General features: G+C 45.5%; 1 protein-coding gene across 11 annotated transcripts in view; it reads left to right on the forward strand.

Moving 5' to 3' along the window:
* The window catches only part of TRRAP (transformation/transcription domain associated protein), a 112,466-nt gene that overhangs the window by 24,303 nt on the left and 70,385 nt on the right, over positions 1–17,778 (forward strand). For 10 of the 11 annotated variants that reach the window (XR_008619436.1, XM_028500108.2, XM_024118908.2 and 7 more), the window contains exons 19-27: positions 2,766–2,931; positions 4,550–4,806; positions 6,850–7,050; positions 9,672–9,823; positions 13,441–13,640; positions 14,927–15,144; positions 15,262–15,459; positions 16,031–16,291; positions 16,773–16,934. Coding sequence is in view for 10 of the 11 variants with exons in the window: in XM_028500108.2 (XP_028355909.1) it covers positions 2,766–2,931; positions 4,550–4,806; positions 6,850–7,050; positions 9,672–9,823; positions 13,441–13,640; positions 14,927–15,144; positions 15,262–15,459; positions 16,031–16,291; positions 16,773–16,934 (1,815 nt within the window). In the remaining variant the exon portion in view is untranslated. The remainder of the gene's footprint in view (positions 1–2,765; positions 2,932–4,549; positions 4,807–6,849; positions 7,051–9,671; positions 9,824–13,440; positions 13,641–14,926; positions 15,145–15,261; positions 15,460–16,030; positions 16,292–16,772; positions 16,935–17,778) is intronic. The other variant, XM_028500111.2, reaches the window with a different exon arrangement.

Below are 17,778 nucleotides of genomic sequence, written 5' to 3' on the forward strand. Positions count from 1 at the left end.
ATGGTTGGCTGTGTAACAGTTCTCGTCACATACCCGTCTTCCACAGCACATCTTCTCTCTGTGTTCATGTTTTCTGTGGCAGCACATAAACATCCCATTTCAGGACTTTTTGTTCATTTTTCCCCTCTGAATCAAGAGCTCTAGCCAATTTGTGTCCTCTATGAAGACCATCTGGCAGGGATGTGTCTCATAACACATTTTTATAGACGACTAATCCTATATGTTTAATTTTATCTTATCACTTATTTGATTCTAGCAAATGGCAGAAACCAGTGCATGGTTACATCATCCACTAAAGGCAGCAGATGGAACAAAAACCTCATCAAAATTCTCTTCCACTTCATTTCTGTAGAACGTTGACTATTATCAGTTCTGTCTGAAGAGAGATGTTTTCCCATAGGGGAAAAGATCCATTTTTTTCTGAAGTAAATATGTAGGTGGTGATATAAAGCACCAGTAATTTGTGCTTTTATGTGACAGTTTCCTCCATTTTTTCAGTTATATAGTAATCAGTTGTCAACAACCTTGACATTACTTTTGTGTTAGTATAAAAAGAAAATATTCAAATTTTTAGAAAGATATAAAATATTTATTAGTAGTCTGTCCACGTAATTTGGTATCTTCAAATAATTCCATTTTTGCCGATATCTGGGACAACTATGTAGAACAACAACCAACAAAAAAGAGAATAAAACCTAATAGATTAGACCAGTCTAATGATGGGGTTTTGGAATATTGTTCAAGAAAGATGTTCAAAGAATAATTTCATAGAACGTTTTGTCTTGAGACTAATATATATGATTTATCCATAAAAGAAATATATCTTGCCATATACAGTAACAGACTTGTAATTGTATCACTGACTATACAGGTAGTTTACAGTTCACAGTTCACTTTAAATACACCTACAAAAAAATTCACATCAAACTTAACCTGTCACAGGTCAAAACTAGGATTTGAAGTACAAGATAAAAAACTAATCTGTCTTAAAATGTTGATTAAGCTTACTATAAGCTAATAAAATGCTCGTGAACACATTTTTCGATTAAGTCTTCTAAAACGTTACCATCTCAAATGTCTTGAGGTTCTTCCAAACTTTGCATGTATGGTATTTGGTAGTGAAGTTTCAGTTCCTTTAGGTTGCATTTTGCATTCTGATAGTTAAGGAACAGGCTTCTTTCATTTTGTTTGATTTTTTTTTTAAGTTTATTTTATTTTATAAATTTATTTATTTATTTATTTATTTTTGGCTGCATTGGGTCTTCATTGCCACGTGCCATGTATGGTATTTGGTAGTGAAGTTTCAGTTCCTTTAGGTTGCATTTTGCATTCTGATAGTTAAGGAACAGGCTTCTTTCATTTTGTTTGATTTTTTTTTTAAGTTTATTTTATTTTATAAATTTATTTATTTATTTATTTTTGGCTGCATTGGGTCTTCATTGCCACGTGCGGGCTTTCTCTAGTTGCAGCGAGCGTGGGCTAGTCTTCGTTGTGGTGCACGGGCTTCTCGTTGCGGTGGCTTCTCTTGTTGTGGAGCGCGGGCTCTAGGTGCACGGGCCTCAGCACTTGTGGCACACGGGCTCAGTAGTTGTGGCCCGTGGGCTCTAGAGCGCAGGCTCAGTAGTTGTGGCACACGGGCTTAGTTGCTCCGCAGCATGCGGGATCTTTATCCATAAAAGAAATATATCTTGCCATATACAGTAACAGACTTGTAATTGTATCACTGACTATACAGGTAGTTTACAGTTCACAGTTCACTTTAAATACACCTACAAAAAAATTCACATCAAACTTAACCTGTCACAGGTCAAAACTAGGATTTGAAGTACAAGATAAAAAACTAATCTGTCTTAAAATGTTGATTAAGCTTACTATAAGCTAATAAAATGCTCGTGAACACATTTTTCGATTAAGTCTTCTAAAACGTTACCATCTCAAATGTCTTGAGGTTCTTCCAAACTTTGCATGTATGGTATTTGGTAGTGAAGTTTCAGTTCCTTTAGGTTGCATTTTGCATTCTGATAGTTAAGGAACAGGCTTCTTTCATTTTGTTTGATTTTTTTTTTAAGTTTATTTTATTTTATAAATTTATTTATTTATTTATTTATTTTTGGCTGCATTGGGTCTTCATTGCCACGTGCGGGCTTTCTCTAGTTGCAGCGAGCGTGGGCTAGTCTTCGTTGTGGTGCACGGGCTTCTCGTTGCGGTGGCTTCTCTTGTTGTGGAGCGCGGGCTCTAGGTGCACGGGCCTCAGCACTTGTGGCACACGGGCTCAGTAGTTGTGGCCCGTGGGCTCTAGAGCGCAGGCTCGGTATTTGTGGCGCACGGGCTTAGTTGCTCTGTGGCATGTGGGATCTTCCCGGACCAGGGATTGAACCCGTGTCGCCTGCATTGGCAGGCGGATTCTTAACCACTGTGCCACCGGGGAAGTCCCTCATCTTGTTTGATTATTTGGTCTCATGAAGGACTGTTCACAAGAACAGCAGAGCTCACAGGCTCTCCAGTTCCTGTTGCAAAGTGTCTGCTCAGCATCATGTACCTACATAGTAAGATAGGAACCTAGTAAATGCTTCATTCACAGCCAAACTGGTGGAAGTGTACATATGTTTTAAGAGAAATTACTTTGAGTCAAATAAAAGTTGGAAAATTTTTGTTTCGTTTTTCCTTTTGGGATAAATTCATCAAAATTACCTTCCATTTCTATCTTTCTGCAGTGAACACTCCTCATTTAGAGCCTGTTAACCTGCCTTTTCTCCATCCTGCAGCCTCACCTGCACAAGATTGTGAACAGCTCAATGGAGCTCGCCCAGACTGCCAAAGAGCCCTATAACTATTTCCTGCTGCTTCGAGCCTTGTTCCGCTCCATCGGGGGAGGTAGCCATGATCTCCTGTATCAGGAATTTTTGCCTCTCCTTCCAAACCTCCTGCAAGGTCAGCGCAGTGATGCTGGTTGCCTTTTAGTCTTGTGCGCGTGCATGGGTCTTGCTTCCCTTGGTTGCTGGGGTTCCTGCTCTGCACCTGGTGAAGGTCATGGTGAGGGGATGTGTGTACATGTCCCCTGCAGTGTGTGTGTGTGTGTGTGTGTGTGTGTGTGTGTGTCCATCCCCGTGTCCTGCTCTCTTTAAAGGCAGTGGATCTTTAAAGGGATGGGTTCTTCTCCCTGCTCAGAGTTGAATGGGAGTTGGAAGGTCTTAGTTACCCTGGTTAGGACTTTGTTACATTTTTGTAGCGTTTGGTGTAAGCAGTTCTAGAAGGTGGTTTAGTAAGATCAGGGATCCCTAGATTGAAAGAGAATCAGAACAAGAAGGGGAAAAAAACAAGTTATCAAGCTGATATAAGCTTTATATAAAATACATTAAAATGTGTTTATATTTTTATCTAGTTGCTAACTTGCATGGACAGAATTCTTTGATTCCTGTGTGTTCGGAACGCTTTCAAGGGATATGTAACTAAAAGGGATATTGGGTCCAGTGAATGTTTACGGGTATGAACTGACTAGAAACACTATCCTAGGAATTTTTTTTTTTTTGTAAGGGTGAGCGCTTGGCAAGGGATTGAATCTTCACAACTGGGAAATCCTTGCAAATGATGGATGTAACGTGGCCCTGCGTCCTCCAGGCCAGGTGCTTAAGGAGGCCCGTAGTCAGGCTCTGTCGTCGGTACCTGGCCCCATCCCAGTCTTCCCCAGCCTGCGCCCTCTGCTCCGATCAGTCTGATTCCCCCCTGCGCTCTTCCCAGCCTGCCTTCTCCCCTCCTGGCTTTGTTCAGGCGCAGCCCCTCCTTGGGAACTTAGCCGTGCCCTCTCCTCCTCCACCTTCTCCTCTGGACTCTGAATCTGGTGTGGCTGCTGTGTGATGCCTTCCCTGATAGCTCCTCTTTCTTCAGCCTCAGCTGCCTGGGACGTGCCTTGTTTGCGGCCACTGTTACTTGCTTTTCTCTTTCCACTTGTCTCTAAGGTTCTGTGGGCAGGTCCTGATCTGACATGTCTTAGGAGGGGGCTCAGTAAATACTTGGTTACCCTCGTGAAAAGTTGGGGGGTTGTGTTTATAAGCAGGAAGCTCCTCCCATTTATAAAAACCGAAAGTGGATTTTTTTTTATGTTTATTTTAGAGCATAGACATCAACTGTGGTTTACTGGAAATCTGAAAAAACACAAAAGGTTACAAACATCAAGCTTGATATGGACACATCATATTGGAGTCTGTTTCTTTAGATTGGGCTTATTCATAGCATGACATGATTTTTAAAAGTTTGATGTATAATATTTATTAGTCCTTAATATTAAATTAATTTAACCAACATTAAATAATATTAATTGTAACTGAAACTATGTGCAGACTGCTGTTGTCACCATGAATAAGGTAGACGGAAGAGGTCACAGGGTACGGTTACAGAATAGATTTAGCTAATACAGAAATTATAAGGCATAAAAAGCCTTCCTATTATCAGGTTGATGTTTATGTGAAAAGGCGGGTCACTTATTCTGTACGGTTAACTTGGGCACGTGTCTGGGAAGTAACTTCCCCTGACGGCCTCACACCCTATTTAGGGCTGAACATGCTGCAGAGTGGCCTGCATAAGCAGCACATGAAGGACCTCTTCGTGGAGCTGTGTCTCACGGTGCCCGTGCGGCTGAGCTCGCTCCTGCCCTATCTGCCCATGTTGATGGACCCCTTGGTGTCGGCTCTCAACGGGTCGCAGACGTTGGTCAGCCAAGGCCTGAGGACTCTGGAGTTGTGTGTGGACAACCTGCAGCCTGACTTCCTCTATGACCACATCCAGCCCGTGCGCGCCGAGCTCATGCAGGTAAGTCTGCGTTTCCGTGCCGCCAGCAGGGGGCGCCGGGACTTGCATACCTAGTTCTCATTGAGGATTTTAGGCTGTCAGTTTCAGAAGTGACTGGCCACTGTTGAGCTCGCCGTGCGGAGTGGTGGGCTCCCTGCTCTCTGGTGGGCTACTGGTATAGCCTTCAACTTGCTGTGTGAGTCTTCTGGCTTATGAAACGATGTAAATAAATATTGCAGGTATTGAGTGAATACTTGTTTTGCAGTATTGCTCCCCTCTCAGAGGGCTTTCACAGTGTCACGTTCTCGTGAAGTTGATGAGTTGGCAAGGCAGGTGTTAAATGGCTGCTGCTTCTTCCAGGGGGATCCTCTCTCTATCCAGGAGAGATGTCGAGTTACACAGTAGAGATGCAGACTTGTAAAGGAAGTAGAGCTAGCTGTCTGGCCACCCCCAAAGGAAACAGAGCAGATAAGAAAGGAGGCAGTTTTGAAACCATCTTATATTTTGTGGTCATTAGAGCTCAGTGTCGAGTATCAGGTTATTCCTTCATGTTTTGCTGATGGTAATGATTTGTAATGTGGTTGGTAATTGTTCGAGATTCAGGCTGCCTGTTGCTTACTCACCTGCCCCTTTGGTGTAGAGTATTTGGCCCCAAGTAGGTATTCCGAATGCCAGCTCTCTGTGATGGGCAGTAACTCAAGTACAGGAGTCTCTGGACAGTAGGTTGCAGTTGCAACCAGGACTCGCCTGCCAGTCCTGAAATTTAGATCTTGGGCTCCATCTAGGCAGGAGAGCATGGCCTAGAGGTTGGGTTGGAGCCTCCAAGTCCAAGTCCAGTCATTTGGAGGCTTGACTGACTCTCGAGCCTGAGCGGAGAACAGGACCGTTGGTTCTGGAAGGCAGACCGTGGGCCCGACCCAAGCCTGGGTGAGCTCCCTGTGGGAAGAGGAGGCAAGGATGGGTTCTTGGGCCTCTTGCCCTTCTGTGAGGCAGACAGCCCCAGGGAGAATTGGGTCAGGGCTGCTTCTTGCTTTTGGAGGCACAGTTACCCTACCTGCTGGACAACTGGCAGAGTGCAGTCAACCCGCTACGAACCTGTGCGAGTGCTGGGAGATCGGACCCTCCCGTTCCCAGTGCCACCCCTGCTGGGGAGGTAAGCAGAAGACCCCTCTCCTGAGGGTACCTGAGCTTTGGGTGGGCCAGGTGGAGGGTAAGGCGTCTTAGATTACGTCTCTCGACAGTCATGAAGGGACGCCTCTTTGGACCTGCAGGAATGTAAGAGAAATTGGAATTTTGCTTTTAAGAAGAGATCCAAGATTTTATGTTGACTGTCGTTGGACACTAATATCTGGCATTGTTACAGAAGGTGGTCTAAGAAAATAGGTTTAACTAGTGAGCTATGGTGATTTTCAGGGCTTATGATAATTTAGGTGAAAAAGTGTGGGAAAACTGACAGAGTATTTTCGAACAATCGAGTATGTCTCTGTTCCTTATACTAATTGTGAGTACAAGGTACACATAACTCATTTTTCCCGTAATGCGGGTCCCTTTATGATCACTGTTTTTCCCTCTTCACTATCCTTTGTGATATCAGATTTGAAATGTAAAAGGTAGTTTATGTATCCTGTTTGTAAGTTATAAAGCCTAATAATAGAAGTGAAAACCTGAGAAGGCACCATCTAACCCAAGGTCAAGAACTGTGCCAGCATATTGTGTTTTCCTCTCCGCTCCCCCATCCCATTTTGTATATCTGCCCAAACGATGTGTTGTTCAGTTTTCTTGCCTTTGAGCTCTGCACTGTTTATGACATGCTACCATTTGTACTGCAGGAGCATGGAAGAACATTTATAATCTATATGTGCATTTTCTGTAAAGTCATACGATTTCTCTGGAAGGACACACCTGACTAGCATTGTTGGTTTCCAGAAGGGAACTGTGTGTTTGGGGGACAGAGGTGGGAGGAGGAGTTTTTGCCGTGTAGGCTTGCATAACTTTTGAGTTGGGATTGGGGGACCGTGGGACTGCATCGCCTCGGAGGGTTAATGAAAGCGCGCTGACTTTCAGGCTTTGTGGCGCACTTTACGCAACCCTGCAGACAGCATTTCGCACGTGGCCTATCGTGTCCTTGGTAAATTTGGTGGCAGTAACAGGAAGATGTTGAAGGAGTCCCAGAAGCTGCACTACGTCGTGACTGAAGTTCAAGGCCCCAGTATCACAGTGGAGTTTTCTGACTGTAAAGCATCTCTTCAGCTCCCGATGGAGAAGGTAAATTTTGGAGTCTCTGGGAGTTTCTTAAAGATACTGTAAGTTTCATTTTAAGACATTTAATTTCTATTTGAAAACATGGAGATAGAACACATACTTTTGGGGTGGGAATTTCTAACTCAAAGAAGATGAAGATTTATTGGGGCCCAGCTTGGTCGGTTGGAGCTTCCATCACTCCAGGAGGCCAGGGGGTGGTGTTGCCTCTGAGGACATCGGACCCTTGGGCAGGTGCGTCCTTCCTGGTGGACCAGGAGGGGTCGCCCAGCCCAGCCCAGCCCAGCCCAGCCTTGCACTTAGTCTGTTTTGATGTCCAGTAGGTTTTATGTTGTGTCACTTAGAACCCGGGTTAGTCCCGTGCTTGTCTCATTCCCGTCACGCCTGAGTACCTGCTTCTCTCCCAGTCTCTATCCAGACGTGGCTCCTTAGCCCACCACGGACAGCTCTTTGGTTTCTCTCTGTGTGCCCTTTAGAACGCCTCTGCCCTTGTATAAAAATCAGCAGACTGTCCCCAGCGTGTTGTAGAGCACTCAGCTGCTTCTGCTTGATCCTTACTGAGCAGCGCCCCTTCCCCTTGCTGACCCCTCCTGGTCCTTGGTCACACAGCTAAGGTTGTATTTATCACAGTCTACGTTGTCACGTTCGACTTTCCCCTTTTTATTATATGACCGGCCTTCCCGCCTGCCTAACAGCTGTTGTTACCATGTCTTTTCAGAACACTTACCTAGCCGTTAATATAATTCGCATTTTTGGAAAGGGTTTTATAGAAGCCTTTCACGTGTATCTGAGCGACTCAGCCATTTCAGTGAGCTGGCTGGGATCCTTGAACTCCTGTCCTGTGGCTGGAACTGCTCAAAGCCCCCCTTTTGCTCCGGCTCACTCTGTCGTGTCCTGGCGCGTTGTATTGTAGAGCTCAGTTTGTCTACCTTTCTGTGTGAGGAGTTTACACACAGTAGTGATCTCTGTAATTTTTTTTTTTAAGCCAGACTTTACTGAACGTTTGTGAGGAAGGGTACCCATCATGGGTAATGTCAGTCTGGAGTCGTTTCCTGTCGTCGTCTCTCAGTCCACCTGTCCCCCCTGCGCGCACACATGCACGCACGCACACGCACGCACGCACACACACCTTTCCCCCCAGGTTTCTCAAGCACACAAATTGTGTCCACCCCTCTCCCAGCCCCACCCCATAGAATGGTGTTGCCCTTTCCAGTCTTAGCTTCTCCTCAAAACCTTTATCTAAATACTTGCCAAAGAAACACTAGTTTCCCTGTAAGAAAATACAACTAAAATTCTGTCTTTACCTTGAAAATTACCACAGTGAACATACTGTGAATCTAGCCCGTTGCCACGTTTTAGGTCGTTTCCTTAAGTTAGGATTCTGTTTGTTTTAGCCCCGTCAGTGGCAAGGTTGGTGTTAGAATGAAAACTAAGACATCTGACTTTTACTTGACCTCTGCATAGATTAAGCAGAGCAAGAAAATCCCTTTAGAAGTAGTTCTTCCCCAAAGCATCTAAAGCATGGAAGAAACCAGGTTTTGAAGACAAGCTTCCCTGGTCTTCCTGGACCCTCCCAGGGACTCCGTGGTGCTCTCGGAGCCCTTTTCCCAGCAGGTAGCATCCTGAGGGCCCTGGCACACCCTGCAGGGCTGAAGGAACCAGCAGGGAAGGGAATGACCAGTAGGGCGAGTGCCAGTGTATTTACGTGACAACAGTTCTGCTTTTGGCATACTTTACAATCCCTTTGTTGGCAAGGAAGGGACAGGTAATTGGCTCGTAGGTTATGTTGATTCTTAAAAATAACACTTCTCAGACTGTCCTTGCATGATTTATTACATAACCCTGAGCAGGTCAGAGGCAGCAGGAGAAAGGGCACTTCTGTGGTGCCCCAGAAGAGCTCAGACACGCAAGCTGGGGGTGATGCAGTGAGGGGCCCTTGTCACCCTCTGTGCTGTGTCGCCTGGCTGTGTCTGGAGGGTGGGGCCCCCGTCTCCGGTCAGCTCTGGTTCCTCACACGGGGCCGGGATAAATCTTTAATCTTTAACACAGATTAGGGCTTTGATTTCTAGGTATATAAGTATCTTTAACATTAATATCTTAGCTGTTAAAGACTCCAAGTGTTTTTTTGTGTGTGATTGTTCCTTCCCTGCCTTCCTGGTCAACCTAATGAAAAGGATAAAATGTGTATGTAGCTATGTAGGTTTTCTGAAAAAATGAAGTAAACCCTCTTTTAAAGAGAGAATTTAGTAAAAGCTTAGGAAAGTCATCTTTTAATTTTGAACTGAGACGACTTAGATGGTAGTTTAATCCAGCAGGTCTACCACAAGAGGCCTTCTGAGCTCACTTAGTTTCTGGAATCTCCCATTGGCTACTTAAGCATGAAATTAGTGAACTCCACATCCCATTTCAGTTTGAACCATGGCAGCTCTTTATGTCATAATACTTTTGTCACCTCTGGAGGTTTCATTTGGAGAATACCTCCTAGCCTGTCTGCAGGCCCCCTGTGCTCTCTTCAGGAGCAAGCATGCATTCAGGTTCTTCTGGGTGGTGCATGTGCTTTCCGTGCAAGCTTTTCAGAGTCATGTCATTTCAGCACAGACTACAGTTTTTGCGTTTCTTTGCTGTAGGCCATTGAAACGGCTCTGGACTGCCTGAAGAGCGCCAACACGGAGCCCTACTACCGGAGGCAGGCGTGGGAAGTGATCAGGTGCTTCCTGGTGGCGATGATGAGTCTGGAGGACAATAAACACGCACTCTACCAGCTCCTGGCACACCCTAAGTATGCTGGTGATTTAATTCTCTGTGCTGGGACATAACTTGTTTCAGAAAATTAGGGATGGAGAGGACCTCCCAGATCTCTTAGTGTTTTAAGTATGTTCCTTCAGTTCAGGAAAATGACATGTTGTTTTCCCAGCAATGCTTCTCTTGCCTTTTAGAGAAAATGGGAAGAACCTTGGGTGCTTGCGAGTTAGAATTTCTCTCAGTCGTAATCCTCCTTTAGTATTGCCTCCTCCACTAGGTCGCAAGCTTCAGGAATCAAGGGTCAGTCCTCTCTCCCTTCGGCTCACCGTTACATTTGCAGCACCTGCACATGATAGGTGTTCAGGGGATCTTTTGCTTTTCCAGTCCAGAGTGATCCTTTTGTGTGACATTTTTATTTCGGTCATATCACTTAAGGCTGTGACCTTTATATAATGATCTTTTGTGGTAATGTATGTTTGTCATCTTTCTGTGTTATAGGTTTCAGGGAAGAGGTTTTCCCTTTGTATTTTTACGTTTCTCACAGCGTCAACGATAATGCCAGATATATAGTAGGTGCTCAGTTGTTGAAAGAGCATTGGAGAGAAAGCAGTGAGAAATAGCCAAGTGCACAAGGAAGTAAGGCAACATGAATAAGAGCCCACAGAATCAGCAGAAAGAGATCTGCTCAGACTGCAGATGTGAGGATCTCCACAGCTAGGTTATAACTATGCTTCTGCTGTGTTTAAAATAAATGAAAGACAAACTTGAAAACACTCCAAGAAATTACAAACCTTATAAAAATTGCCCAAGCAGATTAAAGAAAAAAAAGCAGAAAGAGAATCTTTAGGTAAGAGGTAAGTCAAAAGAAATTATCCAGAATGTGTGCAGAGAGAGAAAAAGATGAAAAATTTAAAAAAGAATTAAGAGACATGTAGAATAGTGTGAAGTGGCATGGTTGCTTGAAGTCCCACAGGAATGAAGAGCAAAGAAAAGGGCAATATGTGGTCAGATGTAATTGGGGTACAGCTAAGGCTATATTTTGAGGGAAACTTGTAGCCTTAAGAATCATAATAGACTGGAAACAGTCCAGATGTCTGTCATCCGTGGTGCGTGGGTACAACGAAATCTCAGCAGTAACAAGGAATGAACTACTGACTCGTGTTCCAAGATGAATAGATCATTTCCAACACCAGGCTAAGGGAAAGAAGCCAAACCCAGGGCTGCATATTGTACGGTTCCTTTTTTTTTAAATATAATTTTGAAAAAATTTTTTTTATTTTTTGGCTGCGTTGGGTCTTCGTTGCTGTGCACGGGCTTTTCTCTCTAGTTGCGGTGAGCAGGGGCTACTCTTCATTGCGGTGTGCGGGCTTCTCATTGAAGTGGCTCCTCTTGTTGCGGAGCACTGGCTCTAGGCACACAGGCTTCAGTAGTTGGCAGCACGCGGGCTCAGTAGTTGAGGCTCGCGGGCTCTAGAGCACAGGCTCAGTAGTTGTGGCACATGGGCTTAGTTTCTCTGCGGCATGTGGGATATTCCCGGCCCAGGGATTGAACCTGTGTCCCCTGCATTGGCAGGTGGATTCTTAACCACTGCGCCACCAGGGAAGTCCCAGCATAATGCTTTTGAAACTCATCCATGATGCAAAATTTGTCTGTAGTTTGCTCCTTTTCATTGCCGAATCATATTCTCTTGTATGGATATAAAATGGTGATTTTCTACTTCCATGTGCTCTTTTTTTTTTTTTTTTTACAAAGGAAGAGCTTTTTCCATCTCCTTTCATATTTGTTTATAGTAGTATGGACTCATGGATTCTTAATTTATTTAAAGGGTGACAGTCCATTAATTTGGTGACCAGATTGTCTAGATTGAGTCACTGAGAGCCCCTCCTGGCTGGCTCCTGTATTCCTGTGTCGTGTCCCCATCAGTTTCTGAGCATCCTTTGTAGCTCAGCAGGATGTTTCTGGCTCACCTCGTGCCCTCTCTCCCCCAGCCCTTGAGTCACCATTCCCTATCAAAGGAATGAGGGCTCCTGAAGAAATGGACACAGACCAAGGTCTCTCTGCTAGGTGTGCTCATTGTTTCTAAGCTTTTCAGCCGAATTTTTTGATAAACAGAAGTTCATGATATTACTGTTGTCAAGGTGATAAATTTTTCCTTTTGTTTTATGCTTTTTATTATATTGTTTGTAAGAAATCATTTTCTGCATCCTCATCGTGAAGATACTCTTGTATCATCTTCTAAAAGCTCTGTAGTTCTGTCCTTTGCATTTTGATCTTTATCCTCTAGAATTAATTTTTGTGAATGGAGTGGAGTAGGGGTCCATGTTTATTTTTTGCCCTTTGGATATTCAGGACCCGCTTATTTATAAAGACTGTTCGTTCTCCATCTCTGCATTCATAGATTGAGTACCTTCTAGAACCAGGCTCTGTTCAAGGTTTGTGTATAAGACTGCATCCTTGCCTTCAAGAAATTTATATTCTAGTGGGATAGACGGACAACAACAGAAAGAAACGAATGCATAGTATTTCAGCTAGTGATACGTGCTACTATGCATCACAGGCTAAGGAGTGAGCTGGGCGGGAGGGAGAGTGGGGTGGGGTGGGACTGAGTTAGGGCCTCAGGGGAACACCAAGAAGACTTTAGATTTTGCCCTAAGTTTCACAGGAAGTGGATGAAAGGCTATGACTTACTCTGGCTGACCGCAGGTTTTCTTGGCTTGAGCCAGAGGAGCATGTACTGGGGTGTCAGGAACAGTGTGGAAGAGCAGGCCGGGGGGGATGGTGGGACTCAGATGTCTGTTTGGGTTAGTTGGACCCAGTGGCCTTTTAAAGAGCATGATTACAATCTGGAAAAGAGCTGGGGAGACGAGACGTTCAGGTGTGGGGTGGGGAGTGTGGCCACCACTCTTCCCTCTGTTTGAAGATGCTGCACGTGGACATGAAGGGCCTGTGTATTTTATTAGTTTTGGGGGCAGAGCCAGAGAGTGAGTGGGCAAATATTAGAGGCAGACTCTGGTCACAGAAAGAAATTTCTGTTATCTGGACCTGTTCATAGTTGGAGGAAACGAAAAATTTTAAAAATATTGATGACCATTTCTTATCCTTGTGTTTGATGTGTGCTTCCCTGACTCTGCTTTCTTGGGTTTTAGTTAATCTCATATAATTGGCAGTAAATCCTTTTAGACCCATAGCCCCATTTGATTCTGTACCTAGCGGTGTAATTTTTCAACATATAAAAGGTATACAGTTGCCTTTAAGTAATAGCTTTTTTCACCTCTCTTTGATCATTGATACTTCTTACAATTTGGCTTATTTAATTATAAAAGATTAACATCAAACATCAAATTGCTTAAAATAGAAAATAATTACAAAAATATTGAATGTGCTGTCCTTTTGTAATTTACCTCTGATTCATTACCTGTGCTCATATTAGGTAGAACGTATTTGGTGTCCCTTGAACCATTGGCTATAAACATTCATCATGAAATTCATCATGTTTGATTCCAAAGTGTTGCTGAAATTAAAGCAGAGAAATTAACTCACTCAGGCCTATCTGCACAAGAGGAAAGTGGGCAGGTTGAAAATAAGTAAGTTGTAGTGGAATCATTGGCTCAGGACTTGAGTGTCGTGATGATGGATTTAATTGTTGTCGTGCAGCTTTACAGAAAAGACCATACCCAATGTCATCATATCTCATCGCTACAAAGCTCAAGACACTCCAGCTCGGAAGACGTTTGAGCAGGCTCTGACCGGGGCGTTCATGTCCGCTGTCATTAAAGACCTCCGGCCCAGTGCCCTGCCCTTTGTAGCCAGCTTGATTCGCCACTACACGATGGTGGCAGTTGCCCAGCAGTGCGGTGAGTGGGACAGAGAAGTGGTGGGCTGAGGCCTTCGGGGAGCTTCAAAAACTCGGTCGGGCGCTGTGTTTCAGAGAAGCTGAGCTTGGCTGATTGGTTTTTGGCTTTTGTTTCATAGTTTTCCACTCATACCATTGACAGAGAGAGTTGGTATGTCAGCGGTGGGCGCTGTATTCACTTGAGAATTGTCACCAAGTGTTACCTATAAAATACACTGAGTTTAACATTTTGGGCCTCTGTTTTTCATCCTGGGGGCTGAGTACTTTTGGACCCTCTGTGTGTAGAACAGGGACAGTTCGAGGTCACCCCTTGCTGGCCCCCTGTCCTTGGTGGCGCTTCCAAGGCTCCACCTCCGCTCTGCTCCTCGGCCCCCAGGCTCTGCCCCCTCTGCCCCCGGGGTCGTCCTGCCTGGGCGCCCCTCACCTCTGCTCCGGGCTCCCAGGCTCTGGGTGGTGAAGGACCCATTTTGTTTGTCTCTGTGTTTCTAAGCCACTGCAGACAGGTGATTTTGGAAGAGACAGCAAAAAGGTCACCACAGTGCCAATGGCTAAGTTTCTGAACACTTACTCTCACCTTAATCTCAGTGCTGGTCAGTGGGCACGCACACTTGAGTAGCACTTTGGTCCTCGGAGCCCCTCACCCTAGATCGACAAGTAGTTTTCTCCCGACACTGCAGAACACAGAACTTCCCCTCCTTTTTTATAACTCTTCCTGCCTGGACAGTCAGTGCTGTACAGTTTAACACTTAGGTTGTTTCTCAGTGTTTCCAGCAGACCTGTCCGCTTCTCAGTAACTCCCATGTTGCCCCATGCTGGGTGCCTGCCAGGTATGAATGAATAGTTGCTGGCAGTCTGTTCTCTGTGTGGGTTAGGTTTTGTAGGTGGATGTTGTTGCTTTTTACTGTTACTTGTATGTCAGGAGTGTCCAGAGCATAACCCATGGTCATTCCCATATTGTACCTCTTGGCCTCGCTAATAATTTTTTTAAAGAAGATACCTGATTGCGGTTCTCATTTTAAACTGATACATCTTTGAATTGGGATTGAGAAAGTGTGAAAATATCAGTGTGTAATGGAAAACACTCAGAAAAATAGCCTTAGTGCAAGTCAGATCACTTAGTTTATAAATAACTGCAGTTTACCAGCAGTTGGTCTGGAGTACCAGGGTTGGGCTTTTATTAAATTCCTAACCTCAAGGAAAAACACGAGGTTGTTTTGCAATTTGAGGGACGAGGATGTTTGTGGAGCTAAACCCGACTTTCCCTCGTGCCCTCTGCCTCTCCTTCAGGTCCCTTCTTGCTCCCCTGCTACCAGGTGGGCAGCCAGCCCAGCACCGCCATGTTTCACAGTGAAGAAAACGGGTCGAAAGGGATGGACCCCTTGGTCCTCATTGATGCGATAGCTATTTGTATGGCGTATGAAGAGAAGGAACTTTGCAAGATCGGGGAGGTGGCCCTCGCTGTGATATTTGACGTTGCGAGCATCATCCTGGGCTCAAAGGAGAGGGTGAGGAAGGACTGAGGTCTGTGTGGGCGTGTTTGTGCTTGAGGGCAGTTGTTCTAGAAGTCACTCATAGTGTGGGAACTGAGTAACACCGTGCGGGTTGTGTGCGTTTTTCTCCAGGCGTGCCAGCTGCCCCTCTTCTCTTATATCGTGGAACGCTTGTGCGCGTGCTGCTACGAGCAGGCCTGGTACGCAAAGCTGGGGGGTGTGGTGTCCATTAAGTTCCTCATGGAGCGGCTGCCTCTCACTTGGGTTCTGCAGAACCAACAAACCTTCCTCAAAGCTCTTCTCTTTGTCATGATGGACTTGACTGGAGAGGTAGGTGATGGGTGACCCCAAACCTAACCATCCTGCTTCAAGATGCTGGTTTGCCTGGAGCACAGTTGGTTTCAGACAGTTCCGCAAATATGCTGTCCTAGAAGCTTAGAAAACATTACAGCATCTTCAGTGAAAGGACAGATCAGAGCCCTCAGGTTCTCTTTCTCTGAGGATCTAAATACTTGTCTGTCTTGATGAACAGCCCCTGGCCAGAGTACTTAACTGGCTAGAAGTTTCTATAGGAGTCGCGTTCTTTATGAACCTCTGCGCAGAAATAACACAAACATATAGAAGATGGTGGGCATTGCCTGCTTAAATCCATTCGGTAAACACAAGGATCAAGTCTAGATCCGCATTTTCTTTTCTGAATGACAGACAGAAATTACCTATGAACAGGAGAGTTAGCTACCGGAATATCTTGCAGACGTTCATGAAGCAGGCTTGATACATTAGCTGGCGTGAGGGGCGTGCGCCCCCAGTGACAGCGTTTGTTGGGGGGAGTGTGTGCAGGAGACGTGGGTGCTGTGGGCAGCATCGCCCCCTTTCGTGCTAAGGAGTCCCTGGCCTGCAGGTTTCCAATGGGGCAGTCGCCATGGCCAAGACCACCCTGGAGCAGCTTCTGATGAGGTGTGCGACGCCCCTGAAGGACGAGGAGAGGGCTGAGGAGATCATGGCGGCCCAGGAGAAGTCCTTCCACCACGTGACCCACGACCTGGTTCGGGAAGTCACGTCTCCAAACTCGACCGTGAGGAAGCAGGCTATGCACTCCCTGCAGGTGCTGGCCCAGGTCACTGGGAAAAGCGTGACCGTGATAATGGAACCCCATAAGGAGGTGAGACGTCTGTCACCAAACTAGGGTTATTGGAACCTAGTTCCAATAATATGGAATTTGTAATTTTGTGTCTAGTAAACAGAGTGCTATTACATATGCTCTTTGTGATCTCAGATATGCAGACAGCAACGTGCTTATGTTAACATCTGTATCGGTAATTGTGAGTGTCAAGGGAGTAGAGTGCTGGTTTCCTGGGCCTGTAGAGCACAACCTGATGGTCCTGTTCTTGTTTTGGTGGTGGTGGTTGTGAGAGAGGTTACTCTGGACCCGTAGGAATTAAACGTATCTGACGTGCATCTTTCCATGACCCAGTGTCAGCATATGAAACAGAGCCTCCCTTTCCTAACTAAAGGACGTCTGTGATAACTTTTGATTTCAGTTATGGTTTTCAAATTGCTCATTGGCTTAGAACATTGTGATGAGAGGTGTTTGCTTTCTGAGGGGCGGCTGGTCAGTGATGCTTCCTCCCTGCCTCTCCCAGGTTCTCCAGGATATGGTCCCACCTAAGAAGCATTTGCTCCGACACCAGCCTGCCAACGCGCAGATTGGTCTGATGGAGGGGAACACGTTCTGTACCACGTTGCAGCCCAGGCTCTTCACAATGGACCTTAACGTGGTGGAGCATAAGGTGTTCTACACAGAGGTAGGGGGGTGGTGGTACGGCGTGGTGTGGATGGTGATGACGTGTGTCTGGTAACCTGTCTTTGTGCACGAAGACTGGTCAGGCAGCACTCAGAAGGCACGGGCGGTGACCATGGTAACCGGCCATCGCCTGGCTCAGGCCCCGGCACAGGTAGGTTACGTCCGGGATTGGCAAGGAGGGTAGGCATGGTGACTGGAGATGTCCTGTAGAATGTGGGGGGTTTCTGAGTCCTTCGAGCTCTCTTAGCCCTCCACAGGGAGCCTTGCTCTTCAGGACCTTGAGCTTGTATTCTAGAGATAAGACTGTAGCATCTACCTTAATCACTCTCATATCAGCAGGTGCCCAGTTTACTGAATTTATCAATCACTTGAATGTGCCGTTTGCAGTTGAGAACTCACTTCACGTGAATGCCCTTACCTCGTTCTGGTAGCACCCCATGAAGTACAGATACTGATGGTTCTCATTTTGAAGATGCAGAATCTGAGCCGTAGGGTTTGTTAGGCACCTAAAACTACAGAGCAGGTGAGCTGGAGAGCTTAGGGTGGAACCACCACAGTTGTTTTTAGAGCCTGGTTTCTAATCACTCCACTGTCCTGCTGGGCTCTTGTTTAGTGGACTTGACTTGCCCCTTGACCCAAGATAACAGGCGGTGGTGGATGACACTTTATAAGTATTTGTCACCGTAAATATTACAGTGTGGGATGAAATTAGACAGTGATAAATAGAAATTAAACTATAAATACAGTCAAATTATAAGCATTAATTCTTCGACTCTGTAATGGGCTGTTGATTAGTGCCAATCTGAAATTTTTATGAGGCATGAATAATACTTCTGGAGGCATCG

This window comes from Physeter macrocephalus, chromosome 14, assembly GCF_002837175.3.
Source record: "Physeter macrocephalus isolate SW-GA chromosome 14, ASM283717v5, whole genome shotgun sequence".
Classification (NCBI taxonomy): domain Eukaryota; kingdom Metazoa; phylum Chordata; class Mammalia; order Artiodactyla; family Physeteridae; genus Physeter; species Physeter macrocephalus.